This window comes from Pseudorasbora parva, chromosome 13 (assembly GCF_024679245.1).
Source record: "Pseudorasbora parva isolate DD20220531a chromosome 13, ASM2467924v1, whole genome shotgun sequence".
Classification (NCBI taxonomy): Eukaryota; Metazoa; Chordata; class Actinopteri; order Cypriniformes; family Gobionidae; genus Pseudorasbora; species Pseudorasbora parva.
The window spans coordinates 23,767,500-23,787,567 of record NC_090184.1 but is presented as its reverse complement, the minus strand read 5'-3'; the positions used below and the strand labels follow the sequence as shown (position 1 = coordinate 23,787,567).

At 42.3% G+C, this 20,068-nt stretch overlaps 1 protein-coding gene across 1 annotated transcript in view; it reads right to left on the bottom strand.

Annotated features, from left to right (window-relative positions):
- Positions 1 to 11,757: 11,757 nt before the first annotated feature.
- Positions 11,758 to 20,068, bottom strand: part of ghra (growth hormone receptor a) — a 55,312-nt gene continuing 47,001 nt past the window's right edge. Inside the window, 2 exon segments of the mRNA XM_067413542.1 lie at positions 11,758 to 13,467; positions 13,470 to 14,243. Of these exon segments, the coding sequence (XP_067269643.1) occupies positions 13,102 to 13,467; positions 13,470 to 14,243 (1,140 nt within the window). The 3' untranslated portion in view covers positions 11,758 to 13,101.

Below are 20,068 nucleotides of genomic sequence, written 5' to 3'. Positions count from 1 at the left end.
ACTAATGGACCCCTGTGCTGTAGGTTACGGTTTGTTCCCGTTTTCTATAACAACCCAATGAAATGAGGAGGAAAAAAGCTTCCTGTTGTGTTATAAACTGGATATTACCTATGCCCAGTGAGAGGATAAATTTATTCATTTCATAAACATCATGTCCAGACCTCAGAATAATGAAGTATTTATCTACATATATTGATGGGAGATGTTATTAACAAATAAATACCTGGAAATTGAAATGCTTTTGAGAAATAGAAACAAAATGCAATCATTTTTATACATTATTTTTTATTTATGCAGTACTGTTCAAAAGTTTGGGGTCGGTAAGATTGTTTAATGTTTTTGAAGGAAGTCTCTTATGCTCACCAAAGCTATTGCATTTTAAAATTTTAAATAAAAAATTAGAAGTTGTATTTCCTTTTAATATAGGCTATTTCAAAACATAATTTATTCCTACAATCATAGGTGTCTCTAGTGTCACATGATCCTTCATAAATCATTCTAATATGCTGATTTGCTGCTCAATAAACAAATAAACATATTATTATAATATTATTATTATTGTCTGTGTTGAAAATTGTTTGAAAAATGTTTTTTCCCTGCGTTTACTTGCACATGAATTTGAACTACATTCCATTTTTAATCTGTAGGGTTTAATATGGAGTTGGCCCACCCTTTGCAGCTATAACAGCTTCAGCTCTTTTGGGAATGCTCTCCACAAGGTTTAGGGGTGTGTTTATGGGAATTTATAACAATTCTTCTAGAAGCACATTTGTGAGGTCAGGCACTGATTTGGACGAGAAGACCTGGGTCGCAGTCTCCACTCTAATTCATCCCAAAAATGTTCTATCTGGTTCAGTTTAGGACTCTATAGCCCCTTTCACACTGCGATTCCGGCAAATACACGGATAATGCGACCCGGCATTTGTTCCCGGGCCGCTAGATTTGGTCCATTCACACTGCCAGCGAAATACCGTAATATGTGCGCTTTCACACACAACGCTTAACGGTCCCTGGTCGAGTTGACACGTGACATCCTGATGTGACGTATAATGGCGAGCGATCTCAGCTTCAGCGCGGATAGTAAGGAGCTCCGTGGTCTCGAGTTGTGTCCAGTTTGCGCACATTTCTGCTTGTTTAATTTTAGTTTCTTTTGTATACGAACACTCTCTGCGTTTAAAACACAGACGAGCTCTTCTGGCACTGCAGGGTTGTATTATTGAAAAAAACATTTGGTATTTTTAAGAGTTCCTTTTACTAAAAGTAAGGGGCCAAGCTCAACCCCTGAAAAGCACTCACACCACAATCCCCCCTCCACCAAATTTTACACTTGGCTCAAAGTAGTCAGGCATGTACCATTCTCCTGGTAACCGCCAAACCCAGATTCGTCCATCGGCTTGCTAGACAGATGAGAGTGATTCCCCAGAGAACACATCTTCACTTATCTAGAGTCTAGTGGTGACTGCATCCCACGCTTTGCATTGCATTTAATGATGTAAGGCTTGGATGCACCTGCTTGGTCATGGATACCCATTTCATTAAAGCAGCACTAGGTAACTTTTGCTCTCGGGGTCCACCTACAGTTGGGAAACAGTATTGTCCTCTACTACTGTCATAAACTCTGTCGTCCTACATCAGGGCATGCATTTGTTGACATGACAACCATGATAGCCCTGAACCAGTGATGCGCGGGTCGTCTCATAACCCGCGGACCCAAACCTTTGGCGTCACATGACACATCGTGAAAGCGGCTATAGCCAAAAAGCTCCTGCCACCAGCCAGCCAGCCGAGCGAGTCAAAGATAAATGAGTTTAGTGAGTGGGAGAATGATAGTGAAGAAGTTGCAGAGAGAGACGGGGTTCATGCTTTGTCAATGTTTAAAATTTTTATCATTATCTTGTTATGATTTAAGGTTCATATTCGTTTACAGGGCAATGTGTAGTGATTTTTACTTTTGTCCACCCAAGGACACTAAGGCCCCATTTACACTGCATGGTTCAAGTGACCCAATTCCGATTTTTTCCTCTCATGTGGCACAGATCGGATATGACGTGAACGTGTAAGCAGTTAAAAAAATGCATGAATTCCGATATCCTCAGATCGGATTCAGGCCTCACTCATATGTGGTAATAAATCCGATATAATTCGGATGCGTGCATTAGCGTCTGCCATGTAAGCGGTCAAATCGGATATTCCTCTGAAATTAAGGTGAAAACCTTATTATGTATCAAACAAATAAACGAAAGATTATTTGTTATTAACAAGCATCAGTTATATTACTTGTAATGTAAATTACAAAATCATATACTGATAATATACAACAATGCCAAGGTCTCTAGAAAGAGGTTTGGTTAAGTGATATTTACGTTCCACGTGGTTGAGTAAGCAGTCCGATTGTGATGACTTCTTCCACTGGTTTTGCTGGGAGACAATGCAGTGAAGAAAGGAGCTGGAACAGCCTTGAACATGAGGATCTGTGGGATGCTGATTTCCTGGGGCACCAAAGGGTCCTAAAATCTGGAAAACGCAGATGAGGCCCTGAAGTAGGTGCAGAAGGTCCTTAATCTGGAACACCCAGACGAAGGAACCTTGAAGTGAAGGTTTGCTCAACTGAGCTTAACCTTGTTGCAAATGTCTCTGTGTGTCTTCTGCCTCTTTGGACACTCAGAAGTTGGTCAATCTGCTCTGGTCTCTATAGCATGGAGACCTGGGACGTGGTGTAGTCGTCTCGCTGGACTAAAACTCTGAACATAGTGTTGGTTAATGTCTCTTTCCTCACAGGCTGGAGGCTCAGAACGTTGTCGTATCTGTTGCTGCCCCACAAGCTGTAGATTCAGATCCTTGGATCTTGTGTTGTCTCTCTGATTAAACCAGAGGCTCAGAACTTGGTTGCTCTGTCACAGTCTAATCCTTGGCGGACAGACTCAGAACCTGGTGAACTGTTTGTCTCTTGGATGGACAGACTCAGAACCTGGTTGCTCTGTCACAGTCTAATCCTCAGCGGACAGACAGAAAAAGGAGTGTCTACTGAAAGAGTACCTTAATCTTTTTCCGAATAGGAGGAGATTGCAATTTGGCGCTTCTCCATTCCAGTGTTGCTATTGGCTGCTGGCATCAAAGAGGGCACACAGTGTGGCCCACCCTTCTTTCCCTTGTGGAACTCATTTGCATACTGTACGCAGTTAGAAGTCTTTAAAATGTCTTTAAAGTTTATCAATGCATTTCTCACTTTCCAAACCACCATCAGAATACCCTTGGCAATATACTAAACAAATAGACACCAAACATGATGGGAAAATATTGAACTGTTACGCGTTCATTCATTTGTTCATTAACAGCTGATTCTGTGTAAGATGTTGCATTACAAATAGCTGTCACTGAGAATACTTATTTCTCTGAATAAGTATGAAATGGATGTCTGTAGTTTACATCAGTCTTAAGTCTTTTCCAAACATAGTTGTGAATGGATTTGGATGGATCAGTTTTGGTCTTTCTTTGATTCCCCCACTACCGCTGAGGTCCTGAGGAATGTTTATGGCCATCACAAACCAGGACATTAGGGATCAGTCTCGAGGTGGGTGAAGGGCAGAAACTGCATGTGGACCAATGAGAAGTCCTGTCCTTCCTGGGCTTGGTACTAGAGGTCTTCTTCTTGCCCTCAAAGAGGTGTCTGGATGTTGTCCAAGCATCTTTATCTGATGCCGTTGGACATTTTGTTTGTGCTAGTCCAACAGGATCCAATCAAAATGGAGCAAACCTTTGTCCTCTGTTACGGGCAAAGAGGGGCCCGGCCATAAACTGGGCCCTGGAATGTGCTGTCCACTACACACACCCCTGATCGGCTTGATCGAGGACCTGAAGTCGTTGGGAACAGCAGGAAAAAAACACACACACCTCACCTCTCCCTTTTAACCAATGGCATTGGAAATAAAATTTGGCTCAATATGTTCTTTACAGAGTTAAATGAGCCAAATAAAAGGTTTGGTAGAATAATTTCTAAACAGGTTAGAAGCTTTCTAGAGAAGGTACCTATGTGTGGATGAAAAATACATTTCCTCAATTTAGCTTAAACAGTTTAGAATATCAAAAGAGTATTCGTTGTGAGAGTAAACACTTGAAATGTTTAATCAGATTTAGCAGGAAAACAATTATTTAAATGTCTAGATTGACATAATTTGGTATAGCACTATCCAAGCTGTAAGCTAAGTGCACCTGCTTGGTTTACTTGCATTGCCTGATTAACAGAATCCTCAACTAGTTCCCCTGGTACCACCAATAACAATTTTTTTTATCTTTCATCAGGAGCAAAGCTCACAAGTAACAATTGCATTATTATACAGACTAATTAATGGGAGTAGTCAGGTTGTATGACATCCATTATCTTGGCTATGCTAGAAGCTCAAGAGGCTGTATGTTGATCAGTACTGGGGGTTGGGAATTTGATTGCTCTGCCTGACGTTTGCAGCTTCCTCTGGAAGGCTGCACCACAGGTCTAATCCACTATCTCTTATTTTTGGAGGTCTCCTATAAGAAAGTTTGAATGGCTGGAATAGAGAACAAATTATCTAACCCTGGCTGAGATCAGCAATATTTTACTGTACGAGTGGCCACTGAATTAGTTGATCGGAAATGTCATAGGAGGCTTTGACCCCCCTTTCATGAAATCCAAAGGGATTGTCATGGGTATGCAAAATCATAACCTTGCGATTTATAGATTTTCACCAAAAAGTTTATACTGAAGCAAAACTAAAATGGAAATTTATGAACGCTTCTTAGGCTGAAGTTGAAGTTTAAAAGGTAACGGGGACTTGATGTCTGCTGAATCTGAAAGATCCTGTTCAGTTATGGGCTACTGTTTTCTCCCCTGTCCACAGTCCGATGGTGATGACTTCTTCGTGTTCAAGGCTGTTGAAACAGATTCCAGCTCCTTTCTTCACTGCATTGTCTCTCAGCAAAACCAGTGGAAGAAGTTATCACCATCGGACTGCTTACTCAACCACGTGGAACGTAAATATCACTTAACCAAACCTCTTTCTAGAGACCTTGGCATTATTGTATATTATCAGTATATGATTTTGTAATTTACATTACAAGTAATATAACTGATGCTAGTTAATAACAAATAATCTTTCATTTATTAGTTTGATACATAATAAGGTTTTCACCTTAATTTCAAAGAAACAACAGTTTATCTCTCCATAAGATAACGTAACTCTTCAACTCAGGCTGATTGCCTCCATGCCACGCCGCATTGAAGCAGTCATTTCTGCAAAAGGATTCCCAACCAAGTATTCAGTGCATAACTGAACATAATTATTTGAAGGTTGACTTTTTTTGTATTAAAAACACTTGTTTTATTCGTTGGATGAAATATGCAAATTTTTTGAGATAGGAATTTTTGGTTTTCATGAGCTGTATGCCAAAATCATCAGTATTAAAACAATAAAAGACCTGAAATATTTAAGTTGGTGTGCAATGAATCTAAAATATATGAAAGTTTAATTTGTATCATTACATTATAGAAAATAATGAGCTTTATCACAATATGCTAATTTTTTGTGAAGGACCTGTGTGTGTGTATATATATATATATATATATATATACAGTCCCTGACAAAAGTCTTGTCGCTTGTGTACAAATTGACCTAAAGTGCCGCTGAAATATATTTCTAATCAAGATTTTTTTTACAAGAAATGGCTCATTTTAATCCCACCAGCTTTTGTGATAATGTTTCAGTGAAAAACTAAACTTTCAAAAAGTATTCTAATATTCACAGCTTGGTAAAGCCCATTGATTCAATTTTTGCAAAGACATAAGAGTTGTCGCCTTGTCATATGAGCTTCACCTGTGACTAATAATGGATCAATTAGGTCTCAAGTGTGTATAAGAACCCCAGTACGCTAGACCTTCACATCAACTGCATCTAGACCTCTGCAAACATGCCTAAGATTCACCCTGAGACTAAAGTTTTGATTATCATGAGGCTGAAGACCAGATCCACTGCTGATGTGGCAGACACCTTCAATGTTTCTCAGCGTCAAGTACAGAGGATAAAAAAAAGATTTGAAGAGACTGGAGACGTTTTTGACAAGCCCAGGTCAGGCAGACCCCACAAGACAACTGCTCGAGAGGACCGTTTGTTGGCTTGAAAATCCAAGGCCAGCCCATTTTCCACTGCAGCAGAGCTCCACGAGACCTGGTCACCTGAAGTCCCTGTGTCAACCAGAACAGTTTGTAGGATTCTGCCTCGAAATGGCCTCCATGGTCGAATCAGTGCCCGGAAGCCAGCACTAAACAAAATACAATTGAAAAACCGTGTGGCATTTGCCAAAGCCCACAGCCTGCTAAAAGGATGGACGCTGGAAAAGTGGCAGAACGTGGATTTTTCAGATGAATCTTCTGTTGAATTACACCACAGTCGCCGCAAATATTGCAGGAGACCTACAGGAACCAGAATGGATTTGAGATTCACCCAGAAAACAGTGAAGTTTGGTGGTGGAAAAATCATGGTCTGGGGTTACATCCAGTATGGGGGTGTGCGAAAGATCTGCAGGGTGGAAGGCAACATCAATAGTCTAAAATACCAACAAATCTTAGCTACCTCTTATATTCCCAACCATAAAAGAGGCCAAATTCTGCAGCAGGACGGTGCTCCATCGCATACTTCCATCTCCACATCAAAGTTCCTCAAGGCGAAGAAGATCAAGATGCTCCAGGATTGGCCAGCCCAGTCACCAGACATGAACATCATTGAACATATGTGGGGTAGGATGAAAGAGGACGCATGGAAGACGAAACCAAAGAATATTGATGAACTCTGGGAGGCATGCAAGACTGCTTTCTTAGCTATTCCTGATGACTTCATCAATAAATTGTATGAATCCTTGCCAAACCGCATGGATGCATTCCTTCAAGCTCATGGAAGTCATACAAGATATTAAATTTGAATCTCACAGCACCACAACTTAATTTGCTGACATATTTTTGTATTTGCAGTAAATTTGTTCAATTTCTGTATAGGCGACAAAACTTTTGTCTTGCCAAAATTTGACCTTTCTGTCTTGATTAAATTATAAATATTTTTTCTGTGAAAATTATTTATTTCTGTGCATTAAACATCATTTGGGAGGGTTTTAGCTTTTCATATGAGCTATTTCTAACACCAATGAATTAATTAAAAGTCAGGTTAATATCAGGTATTTCTAGAAAATAGATAAGCGACAAGACTTTTGTCAGGGACTGTATATATATATATATACACACACACACACAGTTACACGAATAGTTGTACGATCAAGTATGGTGACACAAAATAAAAAGTGGCGATTTTCAAAGCGGATTAAAAAGGAGAACTGTAAATGTTTGGCGAAGTTTATACATATGTACCAAGAAAACATCCCCCACACCATTACACCACCTCCACCAGCATGCACAGTGGTAACAAGGCATGATGGATCCATGTTCTCATTCTGTTTATGCCAAATTCTGACGTTACCATCTGAATGCTTCAACAGAAATCGAGACTCATCAGCCTGGCAAAATTTTTCCACTCTTCAACTGTCCAATTTTGGTGAGCTTAGTAGTGAAGTAGTGGAGATGAGTGGTACCCGGTGGGGTCTTCTGCTATTGTAGCCCATCCACCTCAAGACTGTGCATGTTGTGGCGAGTGGTTATTTCAGTCAAAGTTGCTCTTCTATAAGCTTGAATCAGTCGGCCCATTCTCCTCTGACCTCTAGCATCAACAAGGCATTTTCGCCCACAGGACTGCCGCATACTGGATGTTTTTCCTTTTTTCACACTATTCTTTGTAAACCCTAGAAATGTTTGTGCGTGAAAATCCCAGAAAGCGAACAGATTGTGCAATACTCAGACCGGCCCGTCTGGCACCAACAACCATGCCACACTCAAAATTGCTTAAATCACCTTTCTTTCCCATTCTGACATTCAGTTTGGAGTTCAGGAGATTTTCTTGACCAGGACCACAGCCCTAAATGCATTGAAGCAACTGCCATGTGATTGGTTGATTAGATAATTGCAGTAATGAGAAATTGAACAGGTGTTCCTAATAATCCTTTAGGTGAGTGTACGTCTCTCACAGTGTACATGCACATACGTTGACATTTTCAGACCCCTCCATGATTTCTAATTTGGAGAACTTGCAAAATAGCAGGGTGTTCAAATACTTATTTCCTCACAGTGTGTGTGTGTGTGTGTGTGTGTGTGTGTGTGTGTGTGTATATATATATATATATATATATATATATATATATATATATATATATACCTCTTCTGAAACAATATTATGGACTATATGTTTAGAACTCATTTTAACAGGTTATTGCTATAAATGTAGACTCTCGGGTGGCTAATGCAAGTCTAACACTTTTTCCTTATATTGCTTGGTAAAAAATGAATTCTGTTAACATGCCGGAGGGTTTTTCGTTTGTTGTCCATAATCAATCTTATGTTCAGGGCTATTTCAGTTCATTTTTACCAGTCTTTTCTCACCTTGAGGGAAATGACGCTTGAACAGCTGAAACATATTCAACCAGTACTATACACAGAGATTAAATTAACAGTCCATGTCATTAAATAAAACACGAAACAACCAACAGCATACAGCTACAGATAATCAAATTGTTTTAAGCTATCTTTATTAAATTGAAGAAAACAGAACAAAGGCAAGTGCTGCAAATTACGTTCATCTGAGGTATGACAAATTCAACCAATTCCAAAAGCAAACCGTACAAATGTTTCAATAACAAACCTGAATCAATTTCTTTATAATGTCTCTAATAATGCTCAGCCGTGTGCATTCATATGGCAAACACATCTTTGATGAAACATTTTCACAAAACGGCTCCAAAAATATATAGCCACATACAGGACTAAATGCACAGCAAGATTAAATGTACTTATAGCATGTCTATATATCATGTGCATTTGTCAACTTGCGTGTTCAGACAGACCTATGCGTTTGAAGAATTTTGCAAAAGACAGAGATTCATAAGAAAATGCTACACTGGAGGAAAGAGAGAGGAGCAACATAAGCTAAAATGCACATTGTACACCACATCATGAGAGCTTAAGACATTTCCAATAAAATATGAACATGCTGGTTTCACAGCAAAGGCAGCAGCAGAGTTGTATAATACTTGATATTTTTCAATAAGGCAATATCTTTACATATAAAAGAATGGCACGTTTCTGAGCACAGTGTAAATATTGACTACATTATGTATAGGCCCACTATTAATCAAACATACACACACACACACACACACACACATCATAAACATGTGCAGGACTTCACAAGTGAAATCATTACCCCTTATCTATGCTTTACTATTACTGATTTAGCTTATGTTCTGTTCTATGTGTATGGAGGCACATAAAGTGTGGGCTGAGTTACTATTAAAATATCTATTATGTGCGAGTATACATATATATATAGTACCGGTAAAAAGTTTGGAAACAAGACTATTTTTAATGTTTCTGAAATAAGTCTCTAATGCTCATTAAACCTGCATTTATTTAATCAAAAATGCATTTTTTAAAAACAGCTATATTGTAAAATATATTTTTACCATTTTTTAAATTTGATTTGGTTTAAAAATGGTTTTCTATTTTAATATACTTTAAAATATAATGTATTTCTTTGATGCCATTACTCCAGTCTTCAGTGTCACATGATACTTCAGAAATCATACTAATATGTTGATTTATTATCAATGATTGGAAACAGTTGTGCTGCTTATATTATTATTATTATTTTTTTTTGGAACCAGCACATTTTTCAGGATTCATTAATGTTAAAAAAAGTAAAAAAGAACAGCATTTATTCAAAATGTAAACCTTTTCTAACAGTGTTAGAAATGTTTTTAAGTGTATATTGTTACAAATACATTTTTAGCATATATATATATATATATATATATATATATATATATATATATACTGCATATTAGAATGATTTCTGAAGGGTCAATTGACTAAAAACTGGTGTAATTATGAATTCAGCTTTGCATCACATAAATAATTTATATTAGAATTTTTTTTTTTAAATTGTAATACTATTTCACAATAGCCTATTGCTGTTTTTATTTCAAATAAATTATAAAATCAAATAAATGCAGGCTTTATGAGCATAAGAGACTTCTTTCCAAACCGGTATATTTATGTATGTGTGTGTATATATATAAATATATATATATATATAAAATACTTTCTTCTGTACCATACAATTTTTTTTCACTATACCAATATCTACACTACATATATCTCCAGTATGAGCTTTAGCATCAAGTTATCCTGTCTGGCTCATTGTTCAACAGTTTTTGGCTCCATTTGTCTCAGGCGTACCTGTGTGTTGTTTGCACAATAACAAAGGCTTAGCATCATAATTATGCATTCTACTGCGGTACAATAGAACACTCGAGTTCTACAAAATAAATTATTAAATCCACAAAACATTTGATTAGCCTGAGTTGTTATTATGAAAACGCGCACACTGCCCTCCAAAAGCAATTTGAAATCTTTCTCAGTAAACAAGACTGTGGTTCTGAGAGGATAAAATAACTCCAGAATGTACATGTGGACGTCAGCAACTTAACCTATACGTGCTGGTTAAAAATAACAGCACATTTTAGACCTTTCACATACTAAGTAGGAAAATTAACCACAAAGTCTGTCCTAATCAAGCAGGTTCTGTTCATGGCATCTGTACAGATCTGGCAGAACATCAACAGGGAAGATCAGCCGGATCATTTACGAAGGTCAGTTCACCCAAAAATGAACATTCTGCAATTTTTATATTCACAGTGTTTTAATGCTGTTCTTAAAGGGATAGTTCACCCCAAAATAATATAATTTCCTCAAACTCAAGCCATCCTAGGTGAATATGTTTTTTAGACAAACCCAATCGGTTATATAAAAAAGTGTCCTGGCTCTTCCAAGTGTTCTAATGGCAGTGAATGGGAGCCCAAAATTTGAAGCCCAAAAAAGTGCATCCATCTATTATAAAAGAAATCCACACAGCCCTAGGGGGTTAATAAAGGCTTTCTGAAGTGAATCGATGAGTTTTGTTCGAAAAATTGTCCATATTTAACATATTATAAAGTAAAACATCTAGTTTCCGCCAGACAGCCTTCCATATTCAACTTACTAAGAAAGCCTAACAAGTGTTTTTACTTGCAAGAGGCGTTACACTTTCTTCGTAAATTCAATATGAAGAAAGGGTGAATATGAATTTTTGGGTGAACTATGCCTTCTTCTTATAGGGAACATTAAAAGAGAACTTTGAAGAATCTTCCTAATGTTTCGTTCCTATACTATGACACTTCATAGTGACTAGCAATGAAAAGAGAAAAAAAAGATCCATAGTTGTCCTGCCCTTTACTCCATGAAGCCGTTATTCAGAGGAAATCTTCCTCTCCAATGAGCTGTCAAATCGAGAACTGCTGAATCAGTGAACCAGAGATGTGATTGAATTGTTCTTTTTGTGATTGGATTGTTCTTTTTGATTTGTTTGTGGATCAACTCACTGACTTCATAACCCACTCCTAGTAGAGCTAAAGTATCAGTGAAAAACAAGTCTCGAACGACATCAGGTGACTTGGAATATAGCACAATATTTTTGTGTAATTTTTTTAAATCACAGTATCAACTGTCAACTAAATTCTGCTTAAAATATACAGAGAATTAACATTTTTGGGTCATCTATTCCTTCATTGTGCATATGTACCTTTGGAGTCTTGAAATAGCTAGGTCACAATTAAATTTAATTTAAAAAACAGAAGAAAATGAACGCTTTTGGAAGGCACTGCAACTACAACAGGCACCTAAAACAAGTTAGGACCCAGTATTCAAGCATCATAGGCAAACCCAGGACCGATTAAGCTCCTTCTTCACCATCATATACCTCTACTGTGTTTCTCTAAAAACAGAGAACATGTAAGGGTGACAAAGCGCTCAAAATAAGCTCATCTATACAACTTAACAGGCAACACTTTTTCTGTACAAATTTATCAACAGCATCAGAATTACATTTGTGAGAAATCCAACGACTAGGTTCTCAATATGTGGCTTGAGAACTCTTAACAGTCTATGATTGCAAATAAAAAATCTCCAGTTATTATTTCTTATATTATAATGTATTATTTCATAAAATAGCTCTAGTTAAAAGCAGCTTTGTCCCGTCATTAAGTAAATGATCCTGGCAAGAATTATGTAGCTTAATTTTTTTATGGCAAGTCTTTGTGTAATAAAACAAGACCAAAAATTGGCACTTCTTTCCCAGCTATTCCATAATGTAACTCCCATTGTAAATGCTTGTATACATTTATAGTGTCTTCGTTGATATAAAACTGCTACATGTACAAAGGTAAAATAAAAGAAAACCTGCCATTCGGTTTGCATTGCACAGCAAAGACTCCACGAGCACTTCATTTTTGACATTTCCCCTGGATACATTAATACAAATAAAGACGAGTTCATTTCTCGCTCTTTGAACAAGGTAAAGTAACAGCTTGTTCACTACAAACACTTGTCTCAACATTTTCTAGCAATGATCGCAAATATTACAGTCATATATAGTGATGCTAAAATACACATCTGCACCACAACCCCATTTTTTAGCGTGTGGGCAATTTCTAGGATAAAATGTGCAGGATGCAGCGAACAAAAAATGCTCTGATAAATTCGGGGAAGCAAGTTCCCCTAACAAGATCAATGCTGTGTGGAGGTTTGAGCGAAAAATATACTGAGGCGCGTTCGTCCGCAAAACGTTTCAGGTACTGTGATATGGTGCAAAGAAATATATTTAAGATTCCATATACGAACATATGTGGTTTGATGGATCACAGTAAAGCGATACGTCTTTTATCTGTGTGTAAACAATTTTGTATAAAGATATGTTCTAATTTATCTTATCGGATATATTTCATCCCAATGCCACTGTAGTTCTACACCTGTAACTTTGTAATAATATAAACACATTTTCAAAATGGTTCTCTGACACAGCAAGCGCGCATATTACTGCAGTCGCATATTTTTCATTTTTGCATGTAACTAGCTGACGTTTCTGATTGTAAATCGATAACGCATTATAACTCTCTCGGCGAGCTAGCGTAGCAATACTGCAACAGCTGATAAAAAAGAAACATTTCCGCTTTGTCCCTTTTGTAGCGTACAGCTAATAAATCCATGTGCGGAATTCCCAAACAAAGTGGAATTTCCGTCCTGTGTTGTTCTTGCAACTTTGGTTTCCAGCAGGGAGAAGGTACACAAAGACCAACTTTTGCACTTCTTAGCCCCTTCATGGAGCCAAGTTTCCCAGAAGGTCTGGGGTGAGGTACCCCATCGGCATGGTTGGCATCGCAGGGAGGTGTTTGTTTGGGCTGTGTGAACAGACCGCGGGCTGCAAGGAAGGAGGATTTAGGAGAAGGCTGTGCTGGGCATCCACTTCCTGCACTACAGTATAGTCTGACACTGGCGGCAGTATGGAGACTGGAGGAGCTTCAGGAAGCAGGTACGGTGTTTGGGAATCGCTGGCGGACACCAGGTACTCCCCATTCCAGAGGTTCCCCTCAAAAGCCTGTGTTGGGAATGATTGGTACCCCTGCTCAGGACCAGGGCTGGACGGCACGTCGGCGGAAAGCTGCATGGCCGTGTTCTCTGAGGTGTAGGCTCCGTCAGAAAGCAGCTGGAAATGTATCTTCTTCTTCTCATTCTCATTCTCTTCCTCTTTCTTTTTCTCTGGAGAGCCGTTCAGCATCCCAGGCGAGAGCACCACTCCTCCTGCTGGTGTGAAATCACTTACTTGGGCATAAAAGTCCATGTTAGCCCAGCTGGGCACAGCAGGTTGTGTTTGAATGGGCGTCTCCACCACTTCTGATGTCTGCTGGACGCCAAGGTCAGAGACAGAGGAGCTGCTTCTGGAAACCAGAGGCTGTTGCCCTCCCCGTCCAGATTGGCCAGGCAGAAGGGAAGCCAAGTCCTCAGGATCTGGGATTTCTGGGTCGTAGCAGCTAGCACGACCCGAATCGTCGTGGCTTTTGAAATTAAGGTTGCGAGAGCCAGAGTGGGACAAGCCCAGCAGGTGTTGTGTATCAGAACCGTCGTTCTTCTCTGCAGGGTCATCAAGGTCCAGCTGGATGAACTCCACCCATAAGTCCTCATGATAGATGTCCGGCTTGTACATATCTTGACTGCTCAGCAAAGAATTGAGCTGGTCAAGTTTTCCATTCTATTGGGGAAGGAGAGAATATATAGTGGCATTAGATAGGACCTGCAAAAGTCCTATATGCAAAAAAATAAATAGAACTTAAATAATACAATTAAATATTAGGGGAAAAAATAAATCATCTGTATTTTTGGATGCATCAACAGCATGTGAGCATACATGTGTTTGTTCTGGATTGCTCTTGGGGTTTAATTGTTTAATGCTTATGCTACACTCAAAAAATTAAGTATGAGGGTTGTTTAACTAACAAGTCCCAATGCTTTCAGGTGGTACAAAATTACAGGAGAATGGCCACAACATGTCAACAATTATGACCTTTTCAAAACAATCACACTCTGCAGCGATTCCTGCCATTTTGACCAGCTCATGCCAGATTTGTACACAGGCTCAGTTTTATAATGACACATTTTGAACAATTCTAATGCATAATGATTCTAATAACTCTGCATAATGTGCTTATTCATGTATTCACCTCTCATTGTTTTGATGACAATTGATGAAATGCATTTTATAATGTGCAACATGCAAGGCTTAAAGGGTTAGCTCACCCAAAAATGAAATATCTTTCATTAATGACTCCCCCCAATGTTGTTCCACACCCGTAAGACCTCCGTTCTTCCTCGGAACACAGTTTAAGATATTTTAGATTTAGTCCAAGGGTTTTCTGTCCTTTGAATGTAGGTATGCCCACTTACTTTCCACGTCCAGAAGGTAATGAAAACATCATCAAAGTAGTCCATATGTGACATCAGTTAGTTAGTTAGACTCTTTTGAAGCGTCGCCAATACATTATGGTCCAAAAATAACAAAAAATACGACTATTCAGCATTTTCTTCTCTTCTGTGTTTCTCAAAAAAAGATTCAAACGGTCATGAATCATGATTCGGATCGTGTGTTAAACTGGCAAACTGCTGAAATCACGTGACACTGGCGATATGAATCACGAATCAATCTGCTAACTCATGGCCGTTTGAATCTTTATTTGAGGTTTGAAAACAAACGCGGAAGAGAAGACAATGAATAAAGTCTTTTTTTTTTTTTTTTTTGGGACCAAAATGTGTTGTCGTCGCTTCAAAAGAGTCTAACTAACCAACTGATGTCACATATGGACTACTTTGATGATGTTTTCATTACCTTCTGGATGTGGACAGCAAGTGGGCATACACTTACATTCAAAGGACAGAAAGCCCTCGGACTAAATCTAAAATATCTTAAACTGTGTTCCGAGGATGAACAGAGGTCTTACGGGTGTGGAACGACATTGGGGTGAGTCATTAATGAAAGATATTTTATTTTTGGGTGAACTAACCCTTTAATGCCTTTGTCATTCACAAGAAAACAACTTTTTTTTTTTTTTAAAGGGATGGTTCACGCAAAACTGAAAATTCTGTCATCATTTACTCATCAACTGTTTGATTACCAACATTCTTCAAAATACCTTTTGTGTTAAGCAGAAGAAAGAAATTAATACAGTTTTGGAACAACTTCATTTTGGGGTGAACAATCCCTTTAAATCTTTCTTCCCATCATTTTCATAAAGGGAAAAGCACTAGGCATTACATTTTCCATGCTACACTCTTAGAAGAAAAGGTTCCCTTTCGGGGAACTCGAGCTGCGTCGAAACGCTGTGAGAACGCCTCTGCGTTAATGCGTCGTGAAGCGCCTGTAGAACCATTCCATCGGAAAAAAGATCGATCGTCGGCGTGATGACGTCATCGACCGGAAGCTATAAAACGTCCGTGAAAACAAACAGGAACTAGCTTCTGAGCCTTCAGCAAGCGATCTGTGTGAACCTGTCTGTCTATTTGGTGTTTTTGTCTGTCTATTGAAAGAGTTTTTCCACCCTTTGTTAAATATTCCCTATATTTACAAAAAAGAGAAAATAAATAGATAGAGAAATGGCGAGTGAAAGCAGTCAGTTCAAGAGGTGTGTACATCCCTGCCCACGCTACATCACGAGTGGGGATGCACACTCTCTTTGTGTTGCCTGCTTGGGAGCGCAGCATGCCCAGGCAGCCCTCGAGGGGGCTGCTTGCGAGCACTGTGAGCGTATGCCACTGAGAACGCTGCGCTCCCGCCGGGCACTCTTCGAGGAGGGTGCCTCGGCTCGTGTTCCCCGCGGCTCTGGTCCCGCTGCTGCCGAGGCAGAGCGGAGGCTGCAGTCGTGGGGTTCACAATTGGATGTTGCAGAGGGGTTTGAGACGGGCGCTGTCTTATCTCTGCCCTCACCTGCTCCATCCAGCGGTTCTTCTCGGGGCTTGGAAGCACGCATTGCGGTTTCTTCCCCCCCGAGAGAGCCGCCGGTGCTCCAACTATCCAGCTCCGAGGAGGTGGACGTTGAGAGCATCGCGACTGAAGATTCGCCACTTCAGTCCCCTGCGAGTGAGGAGCTCGTTGAGGTTCTAACGCGAGCTGTGGCCAGATTAAATATTGACTGGCCCGTAGAGAGATCTGAGGCAGGAAGAAAAAGATCTAGCAAATTAGATGAAAGATTCCTGCCCGCTCGCGCTTCAGAACCTCAGCGGCGGGGCCTGCCATTCTTCCATGATTTGCACACCGAGGTGGCAACATCATGGAGGAGACCGGCATCATACCGTGTGTTCAGCCCTCAGACTTCGGTCTACAGCAACATCATGGGGCTGAAGCACTACGGTTATGGGGCGATGCCAAAGGTAGAAGAGACGCTCGCGAGCCATCTCTCGCCTTCCTCGGCATCGTCCCTGAAGACCCCGACTTTGCCCACCAGACCATTAAAAACAACGTCGGCACTGGTGGGCAAAGCGTACTCGGCGGCAGGTCAGGCTGCTGCATGCCTGCATACCATGGCTATAATGCAGGCTTATCAGGCTGACCTGCTCAGGGACTTAGATGGACGTGATGAAGTCGGGGGTGATGTCATAAATGAGCTAAGAACAGCAGCTGATCTGACTCTCCGGGCCACCAAAGAGACGGCCAGATGTGTTGGCCGCTCTATGGCAGCATTGGTGGCTACGGAGAGACATTTATGGCTCAACCCCACTGAAATCAAGGAGAGGGAGAAAAGCTTCCTGCTCGACGCGCCGCTGTCTCCTGGTGGCCTCTTCGGTGACGCAGTACACACTGTCACCGAGAGGTTCCAGGAGTCAAAGAAACAAGCTGCGGCGCTAAAGCAGTTTCTCCCTCTCCGGGTCCAGGTCCCTGGGGCTGCCGCTGACATCAGGCAGCCTAAGCCGAGTACGAGCTCCGCTCACAGGGCGCAACAAAAACAGAGCGTCGCCGCTCGAGCTCCCCCTCAGCGCGGGGACGAGGGGCGGCGCTCTCAGGCGAGGCCTTCGAGGGGCAGGGCTGATCTGCGGACAGTCCTGATCGCCAAGAAGGCCTCGTTGAAGCGTTCCTGACGCCAGAAGCGTCAGGACGCTGAGGGTGGTTCCCCCCGTAGGGAAGCGGTGTTTACCCCTGCTAACGGTACCCGCTTCCCTACGGCACCCTCGGGGGGCCGCGCTGCCAACCCCGCCGCAATGCCGGGGCGCAGTCGGTCTCCGCGGGCCACCCGAGGGTGGTCCGCACCCCCTCCGGGGGGTCCCCGAGCAGTCAAGTCAGTCGTTCCCTGCCGGTCCGCCGCTTCAGGGCACTGCATTTGTTGCTCAAAATACACCAGAGGCCAGCCTCGAGAGGCTGGTTCCCTTAGTAGATTTTCTAGACGAATGGAAACGTCTATCAAATATATCTCGTTGGGTCCTGCAGATAGTAGAAAGGGGGTACGCCATTCAATTCAAAAGTCGGCCACCTCCTTTCTGCGGTGTCCTACCTACAGAGGTGGGCCCGGAGCAGGCTCTGGTAATGGCACAGGAAGTAGAGACACTCCTGCAAAAAGGGGCTATAGAGAGGGTTCCCCCTCCCAGCAGGGAGTCTGGCTTTTACAGCCGTTACTTCATCGTGCCGAAGAAGGATGGGGGCTTACGCCCGATATTAGATCTGCGGCTATTGAATCGCTCGGTGGCCAAGCTCAAATTCAAGATGCTTACACTCAGACAGATTGTAGCGCAGGTCAGATCGGAGGATTGGTTTGTCACCATAGACCTCAAAGATGCGTATTTTCATGTCTCCATCCTTCCACATCACAGGAAGTTCCTGAGGTTTGCCTTCGGGGGAGAGGCATACCAATATCGTGTACTTCCCTTCGGTCTAGCACTGTCACCCCGCACGTTCACCAAGTGTGTGGATGCAGCTCTGGCGCCGCTGCGTCTACAGGGCATCCGCATACTGAACTATATCGACGACTGGCTGATTCTAGCGAATACAGAGCAGATGGCGGTTCAGCATCGAGATGCTGTTCTCGCCCATATGTCGAAGCTGGGGTTGAGGCTGAACGCCAAGAAGAGTGTGCTTTCTCCGGCTCAGAGAACCACTTTTCTAGGTGTGAACTGGGACTCGGTAATTATGCGGGCGCAATTATCGCCAACACGCATAGCATCGATCCTGGCAGCCGCCAAAGAACAGAAGCTAGGCCGAGCCGTCACTGTGAAGCGGTTCCAGAAACTGTTAGGTCTCATGGCAGCAGCGTCCAACGTGATACCTTTTGGCCTACTGTACATGAGGCCACTGCAGTGGTGGCTCAAAACAAAAGGGTTCTCCCCGAGGGGAAATCCGCTCCGCACGATCAAAGTCACGCGGCGATGCCTACGTGCTCTGGTCATGTGGAAAAACCCGGGGTTTTTATCTCAGGGTCCCGTGTTGGGGGCTCATGTTCGTCGCGTAACGCTAACGACAGACGCCTCTCTCACGGGCTGGGGGGCGACCATGAGTGGTCGCTCATCCCAGGGTCTATGGCAGGAACATCAGCGGCACTGGCACATAAATCGGCTAGAGATGCTCGCAGTGTTTCTTGCATTGAAACAGTTCCTGCCCGACCTCAGGGGCCACCATGTACTAGTCAGAACAGACAACACGTCCGTGGTGGCCTATATAAATCACCAGGGGGGTCTGAGGTCTCGTCCGTTGGACAAATTGGCACATCGGATCCTCCTGTGGGCCCAAGGGAAATTGCTGTCAATCAGGGCAGTATATATCCCGGGGGCCCTGAATCAGGAAGCAGACAGCCTGTCGAGACAGGGGCCGAGGCCCGGGGACTGGAGACTCCACCCAGAGGTGGTGGAGCTCCTTTGGAAGGTTTATGGGAAAGCGGAGATAGACCTGTTCGCTTCGGCGGAGAATTCTCACTGCCCGCAGTGGTTTTCTCTGACCCATCCGGCCCCGCTGGGGCTGGATGCCATGGTACAGGAGTGGCCGAGGCTGCCTCTGTACGCCTTCCCCCCGATTGTCTTGCTTCCAGGAGTTCTGGAGAGGGTACGCCGGGACGGGGCCCAGGTACTTCTAGTGGCTCCGAACTGGCCGACCCGAGTATGGTTTTCGGACCTAATATCTCTCCTGGAAGGCTCTCCGATGGAGATTCCAATCAGGAGGGATCTACTCTCTCAGGCGGGCGGGAGATTCCTGCACCCACGCCCGGAGATGTGGAAACTGTGGGCCTGGCCTCTGAGGGGGCTAGGCTCATAGAGGAAGGTCTCTCGGCCGAGGTCGTGGAGACCATCCTACACTCCAGAGCTCCGTCCACAAGGAAGCTGTACGCTTTGAAATGGAGACTTTTCTCAGCATGGTGCAGAGAACGCCAGTGGGACCCAGTTAACTGCCCGGTTGGTACAGTGCTGGAGTTCCTGCAGGAGAGGTTCTCGGCAGGGTTGACCCCCTCCACACTTAAGGTGTACGTGGCGGCCTTGGGTGCCTTCCACGTCCCTTGCAGTGGAGTTTCTTTGGGAAGACACCCTCTAATTACACGCTTCCTTCGTGGC